Genomic DNA, 14,516 nt, shown 5'->3' with positions numbered 1-14,516 from the left:
ATGTCTTTATTCTTAGATCAAACAATGTCATCACTGAGTTGAAGAACGGGATTACTGGTTGAGATACAAGAGAAATGTGAGACAAATATGGAAGATAACACTTTGCAAATAAATTAAAACAGAATAATTGTCTTTGCATAGTTCAGAAGTGAAAAGTAGGAGGCAGCAGTGCGCACGTGCTGTGAACTGACACACAACACCACGAAAACCCAAGTTCCTAGATGAACTCTTGTAGCTGCAAAGAAAACAAACCAAACCAAAAATACCCCACAGCTCAGAGCACTAACTATTAAAACCAGGCAGAAAGAGAACTAATGAGCTTTTTTTTTTTTTCTTTTTCTGTTGTTGTTGAACAGACCATGCTGCAAGAGTGTTTTCTCTACAGACAGAGGTGCTTTTAGATAATCTGCCTTGGCATCCCATAGCCCGTCATACCCGACTGTGAGGCTCCTTTGTTGCTGCCCATCTGAAGGCCTATTACGTTCTGTCCCTGACGAAGCTGCTCTTCCGAAAACCCCCGTCGATTCTGCTGTGCTTTCCTGTACAGGTGCATACAAAAAAAACAACATAGACATTCTGCATATGTCCAGATGATTGTGAAAAGCAATCTGAAATTGGCTCATGTTAACAGCTCCTCCCCTTGTACTGCAGTATTTAATTTGCATCATCCTGCTGGGTGGACAATACTGGCTGGGCTAATTGCTTTCCTGCAGTTAGAAGTGCTCTCTTAAAACCCACACCACTTCAGTCTTTCGCTGTACCACCTACTCACAACCTTCAGGATCATAGCTTGCCCAGCAACTATGATAGGTAAAATATTTATGTAGCGCTGTGTATACGACTTGTGATAGAGTTAGTATTTTGTCCTATAGCTCTTAGAAGCTGTAGCCTATGGGATCTGATCACTAAGATACTTATCCGTGCTGTAGTACAAAAAGATATCTGTCTACAGCAATGGTATACATTCAACTCAGTGGAGTCGGTGTGAGTGCAATGTACCCAGAGAAACAAAGGAACAGCAAAGTGGCTTGCTCATTTTCACAAGTGTGGATGATGGTTGCCTGCAGGACAGAACAATTGCCCTGTTGCTATTTCCAGATCTCTCCCCTCTAAAGCAGTAGACTTTGGCCTTTGCACCTGTGTCTTAACTATATCACAGTCCTTTATCTTCTGCCAAAACATGCTGACTACTTTTGCTTGGCATTAGCAGTCTCAAAAGCCATCTAGATCAATGAATCTTTGTTGGACCTTAAAAAGAGCCTCTTTTCCCTGAAAATAGCACTAGGGAAAAAAAGAAGCACAAAAGTTTGTACTTGATTAATCTTTCATTTACACAAGGTGGGGAAAACAAGTTACTTAGAAGGGAGAAGGATCAATCTGTTGCTGTCAAATAAATGGCAAGAACCTACAGTCTCAAAGGGAGGGAGGCTTTCAGCCAGCTCCCATCCAGGTACAATCTCTCTGCCACCTGTGTCTGTTTGTCCTGGGATCAGGTTATCTAGCAATATGACATCACATTACAATTCCCTTTTCTCCTCACTCCGTCACAAGATGGGAGTGTTAGATTGGGTGCCTGCTGTGATTGAAAGCCATCAACACAATCCTCTGTGAGTGTCTGATCCTGTGCAGTGGCTGAGCTGAAGTCCAGAAGAGCACTTCAGATCTCTCAGGAATGGATCCTATGCCAATGTACAGATGAGTACGAGGGCTTACAGCAACCTACCACAGGCTCTTCCCGGAAAGCATGTGTATGGGAACTGTTGAGTCACGGCCTGAACCACTGACTGATCATCTGGGGAAAGGACCAGGTCAGCCCTGGGAGCACAGGTGAAAGAAATTCAGCTGTGTGACCAGAAGGAATGGAGCCTGGCTGCACCTCTCTTAGACCTTATTTAAGAGCTGACTAGCACTGGGGAAGGATCTCTGGTTGGAGATCCCTTCCCTGTGGAGTTTTCCCTGTAAGCCTAGATTTTTGGAGATGGGGGGAGTGTTCTTTTCCTCTTTATCCCTTTTGCCATTTCTCTCTTGAATCTTGCACCTTACCACTGCACTAATCTTTCCAGCATTTCCAACTGCCATTTTGGAAGCAGGCACACAGAGTTTTGGGCACCTCATACAGCAATTCTATCTCACTGCTGCAAAATTTCTTTTCCAGAATCCTTACGTGGGCAGCAAACCACTGCCAGTATCTCTGAGAAAGGATGTTTTTGGAACTACTCCTATTACGTAACTGAATCTCAGGTTCACTGTGACTGTCTCTATTTTAATTAAAATCCCAGAAACATAATCTACTTTTTTTTCCCTTTGGACTTTTCAGCTGTGCTGTGGAGTAAATCCAGAAGAAGTTGATATGTAAGTATGACTAGGAAAGAAGAATGAGAACTGCAAAGAAAATATTAAAAAAGAGACCAAGGATATGCTAATAAAAGTTGATTACTTGTATCGTTTAGATCACGTGGTGTTATTTTTACAATCATAAATGCTGCCCTTAGAATATGATAGTCTTATAGATAACAGCAGGTACTTGTGATTTGCTTTTAGGCTGGTGGAAACAGGCATAACCAAGGCTGTAGAAAAGGAGGTGAGAGCATCTCACACTGCTACAAGTTGTCTTTGACCTGTTTGCCATCACTCAACAGCGCTCTCTCTGCCACCGTGCAGACCTGTTAACTTTTCATGCCAACTTTACACCAGAGCCAGAGGCTTCCAACTCACAGATAACAAACAGCAGTGGATCCATGAACCTTACCAGGACACATAGTGAAAGAGCAGTCAGGCCCGATGGAAGCAGGCATGCAAGACACAGGCAATGGAAAGTTAAGCAGCTTTGTCCATATGTGGGGATGTATTGATCGCTGCTGATCCCTGCATGGATACTCTTGTTCCATTTAATCTTGACATTTTTCAGTTTAACTTAAGGTGATTAAGAATCGGTCTGAATGCTCTGACTCATGAATAATGCTGGGTGATGGGGAGAGGGCTCGATCTGCTGAAGGGGTGGTTAAGCTACTCAGAAAGCAGCTCCCAGTCTGCCATATGTTATCTCCTTATAGAAATAACAGTTTTCCTGAAGGCAGCAGCTATAAAACAGTCTTTCAGGGACTGCAGTAGACGCAGGCTGGCTGTCCGTGTAGCCCAGACAGTCAGGGAGGGAGGGAGATGATCTTCAAGTACGCCAATGAAAACTATTCCATCCACAATTAAGAGCAAAGATGAAAATTAATTTTTCATTTGTTTCCATTTGTTATAGTTATAGTTTGTTATAGTTACATAAAACAAATAAGCCTGTCTGGGTCATGGTGAATTCATATCTGGTTTAAATTAAAGCATGTAACTGGATTTGAATTTAAAAACCTATTATATTCAGGAAGTAAAAATCTCTTTCTGGACTGTATGAAATAAATTTAAATGAATACCACATGAAGAATGTATAGGAATTGACACTTGCTCACCTAAACTTCAGGTCTCCTTTAGCCTCTGTTAAACCACCTCAAACTTTAAGATAAGCAAAGTTTGCTTGCTGATCCTCAACTAATCATCAGAAAATTCAGGGAAACCAATGACCAGCAGGCAGCACTCTTTTCATTAACATGCCTTAGCTGCTTTAGCATAAGAAATATTTTTGGGTAGAGGAACCTCATTTCAACACTATGTCTGTGGGCAAGAGGGGTTACTATAGGAGGATTTCCTCTTTTTTCTGCCTTTCTCAGCCTCCCTTACTAAAGCAAATGGGGCTTTAGAGCAAATAAACATCTTTTCCAAGACAGAGAATTCTCTGCAGATAAGTGGTACTCCACAAGAAAAAAAAAATGGCTAAGAAAGAAATCTAGTAGGATCTCCACATATGCGCAGATGTCCAAACCAGGGCAGCTCAATATAAAAGGGTGCCTGCAGGCAAAACTCAGAGCTGCAGCCATGGGTGAGTTGCTCCTTAGTCCTGGCACCAATAGTGCTTTTCCAGCTCCAGGGCAGGAGAGACATGTGATATGAGCTGAAGAGGACTACTTGAGAAAAGGCAGCAGCATGGAAGCACTGCACCCCTCCTACAGGGCTCCTCCTCAGCAGCCCTGATGTAACTTCTGGCTGATGAGAGGTAGTAAGGCAGAGGCCAAATGATGCTGATATGCGGGGAACCAGTGAAGGGCAGAAAGTGCTGCTGCCTGGTTGGATATTTGATCCCCTTGTCTAGACTCCAAAGAGGAGATCTCTCCACTACAAGGAAATTTTGCAAAGATTCTTCCTTTCCTTCCCCAGTAAATTTCTTCGAAGGCCAAGAACAGACAATAATACCAGCTTTGCATGAAAGTCAGCTCTGGGAAACTGTGCCTTCGGCATTACCTGTGAAACCAGGATGGATCCCCTTTGTAGCATCCATCATCCTTGGTGACTGCCAAACTGCCTAGAGCCATTAAGGTTCTCTGCACTGCTGCCATGTCCTTCCCTGGAAAGGCAAACAGCAAAACCAATATAAGAAATCCTCGCATAACAAACAGCTTGGCACATTGATCAATGCCTTCATCCAATGCATTAACTGCTTCCCTTGGCTACTCTGAAAAAGTACATTAGAAGCATTATAAGTGCTATTTTAGAGTTGCTCAAATTGAAGTGCTGACATGCAAGAGATTATGAAAAAGATTATCAAAGGAATGGTGTTAAAGCAAAATGTAACTATTTGGGAATTTTCAAGTTTCAAAGCTATTTTAATGCATTCACCCTTGCTATTTTAAACCCTTCTAAATTTTGTGCTAAAAAGAGAACACTTTGGCATAAAGAGAATGATAATGTGCTCAGTAAAACATGGCTGAAGGAGAGCAATGTGACAAATAACTGTGCTGTGCCTCTGCTTCTTCACCTGTAAACTGATCCCATCATGTAACCACTGGCAGTTGCAGACAGTCCTCATGCTGACAAAGTTCCTGGCAGTCCTGGAAAGGACTCGTGCAGATTAACTTGCACCACCCTTTCCCAAATTACCCATCAAATCACTTCCCAAATCCTTCCTACTAGCTTCCCTACACAGGCTGTCAAAAGCTGATGCTCTTGCTGTCATCCAGTCCTAACTTATATTATTCTTCCACAGTTTCCCTCCTTACCTTATCACACTTGATTCCTCATTTCAAAATGCCAGTGCTCTCCTTTAGCCAAGTAAAATTTCCATACCTGGTCTTCACTACTTTGTTAACGTTCTTCCGTAAACAACAGAGAGAGAAAAAGCTTCTTGGGATAATTTCCCATCTATACTGTGAGGTGATGGACTTGTCAATTACTTGCCTAGATGTATGCTTTCCACCTGCTTGAGAATTCACCAAGTTTCCAAAATAGCACCTTGAAATATAAGGCTCATTTCCAAAAGATGTTGCTATTCCTGTTGTCAGTATTTGTTTTTATTTAAAAAAACAGTACCCACTCCTCTGATCTTTCCTTCCAAAATTAAGGTAAGAAGTAAATTTTCCTTTTGTATCAACATCTTTTGTTTATTTCTCCACTTAATTAAAAAAAAGTAGAGGTTTTTTGTGTGTGTGTTTTTTGTTTTGCTTTTAAAAAAATGAAGGTTACACCTTTTTTTTTTTTGGTTCTTCCCCTGCACTTTGCTACTCGGTGTGAAAAGAGAAGAGAACATTAGGCAAGTAAACAGAAACAGGCGGATTCTATCTGATTACCCAACTCAAGCACAATGACATTTAGAAAACTCTCTAGCAAGAACTCTACTTCACTAGGAGCTGCCACATGTCTTTGCAATGGTGTGAGGTGACTAAGTTTTTGGAAATTTTGTTTCATATACCTTTTTTTTATTCTGAAATGAAAATGGAAATAGGTGTTCAAGGCAAGGCTGGACAGGGCTCTGAGCAATCTGATTTAGCAGTTGGCAACGCTGCCCACAGCAGGGGGTCAGAACTACATGATCTTTGAGGTCTTCTCCAACACAAGCCATCCTATGCCCTGGAAATCTTCCCCACACATTCCTTCTGTTCCAATTCTTCCTTTTTCCTGAAATCGCCTCTCTAGTTAAAGGAACTAATTTTGAACACAAGTTCTTCATATGGGGAAATAAGTGACTCACAAAACCATGTGATGCTCAAGATATGACTATGACAGCAGACTCCAGAAATGCCTCCCATGGAATAGCGTTAATGACAAGTACTGTACTCCAGCAGGAGTGCATAGGAAAAGAGCTTAGCACATAATGTATAAGCATCACCCTGCTTACAGGTGGATGAAGCTCGGGGCTCTGGTTCACACAGACCTCACTGCATAAGGCACTGGCTGAGGTGAAGGAGACACCCTAAAACTGAAAATGACTTGTGGCTTCCAGCTGTGACTGTCACACAGCCCATTACAGTTTACAGGAGTCTTCTCTGCAGGGGACCATTTGTACAGAAAACAAATAGTCAGCCATCCAGGATCCTCCCGTGCCTGTGTTTGTTAACCAGACTGTCAGATGGTCCCTGCTTGAGGGAGGGCAGCTGAGGGTCGGCCTCTTGCACAGGCACGTACGCAGGGAGCAGCGTGGGGCGGGACGCTCGGAGCTCCCCACAGCAGCAGATGTACCATATGCCTCAACAGATGCCACAAATAACGTCCTTGGGATGCCCGTTGTGGTAACAAACGGGGATGAGGAGAGATGTGGAAAAAGGATTTAAAAGTGAATGAGCTGAATAATGACAGCAAGCACGTACACACAGATAGAAAAAGAAAAGAAACAAAAGACGGGTAGCAAAATATCCCGCTGGGCCCAATGGAACCATCTGGCAGCCTCCCCCATGCTCTGCACTCAGCTCTGCTTCCCTTCTCAGTGGCAAGGGGAGAGGCTGCAGGGCAACTGCGAGCGGGGCCCAGTGCTCCTGCACATGCATTGGCACTCAGTCAGGGAATACCCCAGATCCGCTTCATCTTGTGGCATCTACCCTCTTGTCCTTTGCAGTAAGCCCTGTAGAGAGTCTTGGCATGGCATATTAGAGGGGGGTGGTGGCTCGGTTACATCTCTCCCTTTCTCTCTGGGGAAGTATGGCTAGAAGGAAGGGCTGAGACCCACAGAGGGAGAACTGCTCTGAACCATATTCCCGAGACACTTCTTTGTGCAGGCTGGGCTATAAACAGAGTTAACATCTGCCTCTTACCTCTCTGGAAGTATGGCAGGGAGCTATCTGTAAAACAGAAAACATGCTCTCTTGGGCACGGACTAGGGAAGGTTGCTCACCTTTCTCTTCCTTTAAGAAGGACCAAAGGAGAGGTGACACTGTTGAGAAATGCACCAGATGGACTGACTGAGTTTGAAACAGCCAACAGCAGATTGTGTACTAAAGCATTTTCATCAATCATTACTAAGAATCTCAAAGCAAAAAAAGCTCTTGGAAAATAATCAGAGACAGAGAAACTGTTTTATCAACTACACATAATTTTCTTTTCATGTAAACATACATTGATGCTTGCTGCCTGTCTAAACACATTGTGGCCTGGAAGTATTTTCTGAAGTGTAGAAGTTATGTAATTATGAAAGATTCTGTCCTTTCTGCCTAGCCAATGCATCAAATTTCTGATGATTTGGGCTCGAAACAATACTGATGTTGGAGATCAGAGCTACGGTTAGGCACAAGTAGGCCTCACATGATCACAAGTAGGCCTGCACGTGCTGCTTCACCTCAGCACTCTAAATGAGAAGCATGAGGGATGGAAAGAGAATGGGAGGGTGAAGAGACAAAGGTCAGTTTTGGGAAGGCCTAAAATAACCGTGGAGAAAAGTCCTGTACATCTCTCCCCTGGGCTGCAAGTTGCGTTTTGAGTTTCTGTCATCTGGAAGTTACCAGCTTTTCCCCTTACATCTGCTGAGGAATGGAGATGAGTGAAAGAAAGAAAATAAAGAGATTGCCACCACGATTAGGAGCTCTGCCTTTAAAAGCAGGTCCTTTTCATCATAAGGATTGACATACTGTTCTTTTGTTTGCATCATGCAGAAGTGTTATGAAATGCAGAAGCCTGCACTCAAAAGCACCTGAAATGAGGTAATATCATCCCTTCTAGTATAGATGGAGCTTCCCTTTCAACAGCCTGCTAGGCTGAGGAAGGGCGTGTTACTGCAGGGAAGTAAAAATCCTTTCATTTAAAATATTTAAAGGTAGATTGGAAAAATTACAAAAAAATGACCTGGAAAAAACAACCCAGCTCTTGCATCCGAAGGTGAGATCTGTCCAGTAAACCCAGTACCCTGAGAGTCTACTAATGCAGTCTGTCAATACATCCTCCCATTCTAACCTATCTGCAAAGAGCTCCCCTATGTTTCATGCCTCAAGCTGTCCTTGAAAGAAGTGATCTCTTCCACATATCTCAATAGCCTATGAAAACAGATCTCAGTGTTTTCACTCCACTTGTGTTCCTACACAAATGATACCTGCCTTTCACTACCCTGGCACTGTCTTTGCTTTGAGTCCCTGCATTTTGGCCTGAGAGATGCGAGATACACAGTGCATTTCACAAGAGCACCAGGAAGGGTGCATCACCACAGAGGTGGCAAAAGCAGCCATGCAAACACTCAAATGACTCAGCTCTTTGGCAGCTACAATACACAATGTCCACTTCATGTCCGGAATGGAGAGTATTCACCTCCAGGTGAATATACAGGGCACTCAGATTTTTGCTGTTGCCATAGTGACTTTTCCGGCAAGACTGTATTGTTGCAGAGAGATACTCAGCTATAACATTAGCAGTGAGCTCTGCTCTCTCTAGTCATAACGGAGCCCTCATCTGCTCTACAGAGGCATGTATGCTCCTGGGAATGCGCTTTATGGCTCTAATTTAAGCTTTGCTTATAATTTGAAAACTGTAATAAAAGCTCGTCATCACAAAATAAGGGTTTCCCCTATTTGCTCTTAGAAGCTATTTACTTGGAAATAATTAGCATAGAGAGCAGTTGTTTTATTAGGTCTGTGGATTTCTGTCAAAATGATGGGCTTTTGGATAACACATGAGCTTGGAAAAGCTCCATTATGCCCTGAGGGTAATATAAATCCCTCAGAGGAGATAATGCACCACTGGAAGAACATGGTAATGAGATAAGGCAAACAGAAACAAAAGATAATTACATTAGAGAATATGCCTTAGACAAAATGCACTATTACAACACATCAAAGCACTGTAAAATGAAGACTGCAAGCTGACTTCCAGTTTATTATTTTTACCTTCCCATAAATCCACTGTCTGGAAAATATCTGTTGTTCTTACTCCGTAGATTTCAGCAGCTTTTAAGAACTGAGAAATTTGTTCCATCTGCTTGAAAGCCATTTTTGATTCAGAGATCTTTGCAATGGGTTCATTTCCCTTTGGATGTAAACTGTTTATTAACTTGCATAACAGCTGAGAGAGAAACACAGAAACAAAATGAGAAAGCAGTCACCAAACTAGAAGAAATATCTGCACATGAAATGATGCTGTAAAATGCTTTCAATCTAGACAGTTTCTGTCAGGGACGTACTTTCTTCTATCAGGAACAAATAAGAGACTGATAATAGTCAAAGTATATTCGAAAGGTATTAGAGCTTTCATTAACCGATGGCAATAGCCTGACCGAATAAATCCTCATCTGCTAGAAGCAGCAAAGCAATCACTGGTAAGTTATGTAACAACTGACAGAGAAGAAACCACATGCTCGAGCCAAAAAAATAAGCAATGTCAATTGAAATACTGTTGAAGTCACTTTGGCAGAGATTCAATGATTAGCGTATTTCTACAGCTCTCTGCAAACAGCAGCATCTGCCTGTTGTTCAATAAACCAAAAGGATACAATGTTATGGCTACAGAATGATTCACAAGAAGAAAACAGTTTTTCAACACCTGCTCACCTTTTTTTCTTTTTCTATAAATACTATTTCTTAAAGAGAAAATTATACATCTAATTTTAAAAGCAGATCTCATCTAACTGCATGAGGAAAGGCACTGAAGGAATGAGTCATACCCATATATAATGTGCATGACCCATAAGAATCATAAGCACCGTACTAATCCCAGTACTCCAGCAGAATAATTATTTTCTGAGATTAGGATTCACAAGCAAAAGGAAATCAGTCAGATGCTAGGACACCTATTTCTGCACTGGCCATGAGCTCTAACCAATTTCGCCGGATGGAGACAGAAAACAAGGACACGTAGTAATATATACTAATTCACCGCATGCATAAAGATATCAAGTACAGAGTTAAACAGATAGCTCACCGTTCCATCCATCAGCCAGGTCTGGAAATGCTGCCTTCCAGGAGGAGGGGGTTCAATCTGTTCCTCACACTGCACGATAATCCAGTTCGCCAGCCTAGACTCTAATTCCGGGTCATATTTCTGTTCAATCTTTTCCTGAACTTCTCGGCTTAAGCCATAGCTTGGTCCTCTGTTAGCCATCTCTGGAACCAAAGCAGAACTCGGTTAGCGGGGAAGGTCTTGGTGTGCAGCTGGCAGGTAGACACCGGAAAATTAGAGAATAAAGGAGAGAGCAGCCTGCCCTATACATTAGGCAGTTGAGCAGATGTTCATCAACACTGAAAGTCACTGTATGGCATTGCTTATAGCTGTTCTGCAGAGCAGGGGAGGGATCAGCAGGGGAATATCATTTTCCAAAAGCATACATCAGCCACAACATTTCTTGCTTTTTAAAAAAGAAGGAAAGAAGGAAAAACAGAAATACCCTCCCCTGCCCCAACAACAAAAACAGAAGGTGAAAACGAAGATTTAAAGCAGAGTAAGCTTGAGAGAGCGGCTTCTGCTGCGATTACAGAGAATATAATAGAGTTCTCAGGTCGATGTTACAAGCTGCCTGCAAATCCAGAAATGCTTTAAAATTGCCTACCTAACGCTTGCCAGTAAGAAGGTTATACATGGGAGCTCCAGGAATCCTTTTGAGATGCAGTCGGGTTCTTCTTCAGCAGAGATGCAGGGATGGATATCCAGATCAGCAACCTGAAAAGCGTCAGTGGATTTAAGAGACAGAGGCTGCCACAATGCCCTGCTGCCGCTGCAGCATCGTGGTTTGAAGAACAGTGTATTGATTTGATTTTCCTCACATATGAGGAGGGTCAGAGCAGGGGCGTTGCTAAGAGCCATTAAAGAGGCCTGCCTCCTCCGTTGCAGCTGGGGGATCTGTTTATCTCGCCCATCTGTAGACTGCTCTCAGGCGTGTTTTCTCAGCCCTGTGCTGTTCACCCCACAGACTCAGCTTTACTCCACCTAGTCTGCATCACCCCAAACTACAGCAAGCATCCCAGCTCCCGACAGTTAGCAATGCAAACAGAGGGGCTTCATCATATGCCTGTTACACAAAGGTACCACAAATTACTATACATTTCATTTATTTTTAATCGTGAAGCAGAAGCAGAACCTTTTTTCTCCCTGTTCTGCAGCATGATGCTAGCAGGTTTACAGAATGAAAAATAATTTCTCCTCCAGCCTGCCCAAGTGCTCAAAAAAGTTTCAGTACAGGGAAAATAAGATGGAAAGCCAAGGAAGAGAAAGCAGGCAGCAGAGTGTTACCATCACCCTATCTATGCTATATATTAGGCTACCAGATATCATCCCAAGAAAATAACTTGAGCCACTAAAAACAAGGGAGAATCACTGAAAATTATTAACTATACTGTAAAGTACAGAGACTGTGTTTTCTGTGGGTGTGAGTCAGCATGCCTCCAGCAAAAGCAAGGGAGTTACGCCCATGTACGGAGGTTTAATTTTGATTGTACCACTGCACTGGTGAGAGGAAAAGGGAAGAGAGGAAGAGAGGGAAGAGAGCTATGAAACAGCTCCCATTTGGCAAATGAATTGCGATCAGCTGGATATGAAAGGAGGCTGATAAACCCAAGATGGATTCACAGTCAGCATTACCAGAAAAACTCTTTCTTCTACAGCCTTAGAAAAAAAATGAGAAAGAGGTACAGCTGCTTGTTTATCTGTCTCGTAATGGTCTCCTCATCCGTTATTTCCTTATTCTAAAACCACAAATTCTCAGATTTATACTGCTCAGGATGCTCTGGGCTTGAAAAAACTCGAGATGAAAAATTTAATAGATGACCTGATTTACCGTTGTCTTCCATGGCATTTCATTTAGTGCTTTCTCTTCTATGCACTGGTAGTTTTAAAACCCCATGAAATATTGGATTACATAACTCAGAGCCTGTTACGTGACAAGGCCATTACTTGAACATTTCCATTCCAGAGAACACGCTGTTGGATGCAAAGCAAACGTGCAGGACCAAGAGTGCAAACCAAGCCTGAAGATTGGTGTAGGAGCAAACTGCAGCTGCAACAGTAAAATACAGCACAAGATGGTTAAGGGCCTTACACTCTTTGGCCAGTCCCACACACACACAAAAAAACAAAAACAAACAAAACAAAACAAAACAAAAAAACCCTACATTTTGTACTATCAGATCTTTTTTATTCTTCTGTTTAAAATAGAGCTCCCAAGACTGCTCATTTGTTTCTAGTCACATCAGGGTGCTGCGTGCTTACTAGCAATGGGATTTCACTAAAGCCATGCCTCCTTGCACAAGCCTCTGACCTTCTTTCTGACTTGGGGGCAGCAGTAGGTAATTTAACCCTCCTGAGCTGCAAAGGTCTCTCCCTTCACAGATGTTGGCTCTGCAATGTGTTCTCTAGGGATCATTCCATGCCAAGAAAGCTGAAAAGCCATCTTGTCCTTCAGTATCAATTTTTAATAAGGCTTTGAAACCCAGAAAAGCTGCAGAAGATTGGAAAAACACCAGACTCATACCAATATTTTCAAAGCACGGTAATCAAATTGTAAGCCTGCTATTATGTCATCAAGCCACAGAAAAAACAATGGAACAAGTTTGGCTTGAAAAGATATGGTGATGATACAATTTACTAAGAGCTCTGCAATACAGTGTGCTTAGTGACTGCACACTATTGATCAGGGAGCTAAACTGATTCTAAAGCAGCACGACTCAGTAGGGAAATTAAAGCTAACTGTAATGACTGTAATTGAGAAATTAATTATTAGGTATATTTTCATTGAGTTTGTACAAGAATGTGTTTCCAGGCCTGAGCTATTTAATGTGTTATCAGCAAACACAAAAGAAGCCCAAACTCTTAGTAACATAAGCTTAACAAGCTTCAAAGAGCAAACAACAAAAATAATGAAAACTCCTTGAAAACAGTCTACCTGGAAGCGAGTAAAATGGTATCTCAACATAGCCATAGTCAGAGACAGGAAAGTGCTTTATAGAATGTAGCACTGTTCTGCGGAGCAGCAGATGCTGAAGCACACAGGATGACCGAAGATCATCACTTGGGCACAAGCTCTGGGTAAGGTGCTGTGACCAAAGTAGTCCACTGAGGAAAGTGCAGAAGGTGCAGCAGCAATGAGAAACACTACAGCTGGTTCTGACACTCACTCTCCACAAAAAGTGCTGAAAGAATACAGGAAATTCAGATAGTTATTCCAGTGACCAGAGGACTGAAAATAGACTCTGTGCAGTAAATAGGAAGTAAGAAGGATTACCTGTTTAGCTCACCAAAACTGCAAATTAAGAAATGGCAAGCACATGTGGTTTCAAAGTAAAGGAGAACTTGAGTTTCTTCTCTTGGATAAATGCATACAACAGACTGATGGTCAGAATCATGACATGGAAGAAAGGATCAGACTTTCAGCAGCAAAGATACTACCATTAGAACACTCCTCTTACAGTTTCCAATAGATTTTGTCTCATTCATTTTTCCTTGGTAACCCAAGATTGGAACTTACAATTAAAATGGAATTCTACCTAGTGAATGGAAGATGGAGCTAAAATAGAATTCTTTTTAGCGAATGGAGATGGAGCTTGAAGACTTGAAGTTAAGATTTAATGCCTGTAAATGTCGTGGTTCATCTTATACTTCAAATAATACATATAATCACAATATTACAAGTTTCAAAATCTTTGTAAATCTGTGAACAGCTGCCAGCAACAGTAAAGCTGATGTTAATTTCCTCACTTCCCATGTTTAGACCCACAGCCTTCAATGCCTTCTAACTGGAATACAAAGAGAAAAGTACACCTTGCTCTCCCACAAAGTAACCCTTGACCTTTGTTAGATTTGCTGTTTGTCAATTCACTCCATAGAAAGAGTCTGGTGATTTCAGCCATCCCCAAATTCTGTCTGTCAAAAGTATGCTGGATCAACTCCCATCAGATAAAGCAGTCCAGCAATTAGAATAACTGGCAAGTCCAGGCTCCATTCCCCCAGTTACCAACAACAGCAAGCATTTCACAACTAGGTTACAAAATAAAAATAAAAATAAAAAGATAAAATAAAACTGGAAAGTTTCCAAAGTTGTCAAACTTTGAACACAGCCTTTCACACGGAAACTCTTGTGGAGGTTTGCTGAAAGATGCTCCCTATGTATACACCTATGTGCTGACGTTGAGGTTTCCAGAGATGCACAGATGATGCTAAGGAATAAATATGAACTCTGCGCAAGCCCAGGGCATTTGCAGAGAAATGCAAGGACAGAGAAATACTCTGCAGACCTGGTCTGTTTA

General features: G+C 42.1%; 1 protein-coding gene across 1 annotated transcript; it reads right to left on the bottom strand.

The window, feature by feature from the left end:
• Nucleotides 1-320: 320 nt before the first annotated feature.
• Nucleotides 321-12,012, bottom strand: TAGLN3 (transgelin 3). Its single transcript, XM_003202798.4, has 5 exons — nt 10,829-12,012; nt 10,204-10,385; nt 9,174-9,348; nt 4,339-4,441; nt 321-539 (listed from the first exon to the last, which is right to left on the bottom strand). The coding sequence occupies exons 2-5, from the start codon at nt 10,381-10,383 to the stop codon at nt 398-400; spliced, it is 600 nt and encodes a 199-aa protein (XP_003202846.1). The 5' UTR covers nt 10,384-10,385; nt 10,829-12,012; the 3' UTR covers nt 321-397.
• Nucleotides 12,013-14,516: the final 2,504 nt, after the last annotated feature.

This window comes from Meleagris gallopavo, chromosome 1 (assembly GCF_000146605.3).
Source record: "Meleagris gallopavo isolate NT-WF06-2002-E0010 breed Aviagen turkey brand Nicholas breeding stock chromosome 1, Turkey_5.1, whole genome shotgun sequence".
NCBI classification, from domain to species: domain Eukaryota; kingdom Metazoa; phylum Chordata; class Aves; order Galliformes; family Phasianidae; genus Meleagris; species Meleagris gallopavo.
The sequence above is the reverse complement of the archived record's forward strand: the minus strand, read 5'-3'. Positions and strand labels throughout refer to the sequence as shown.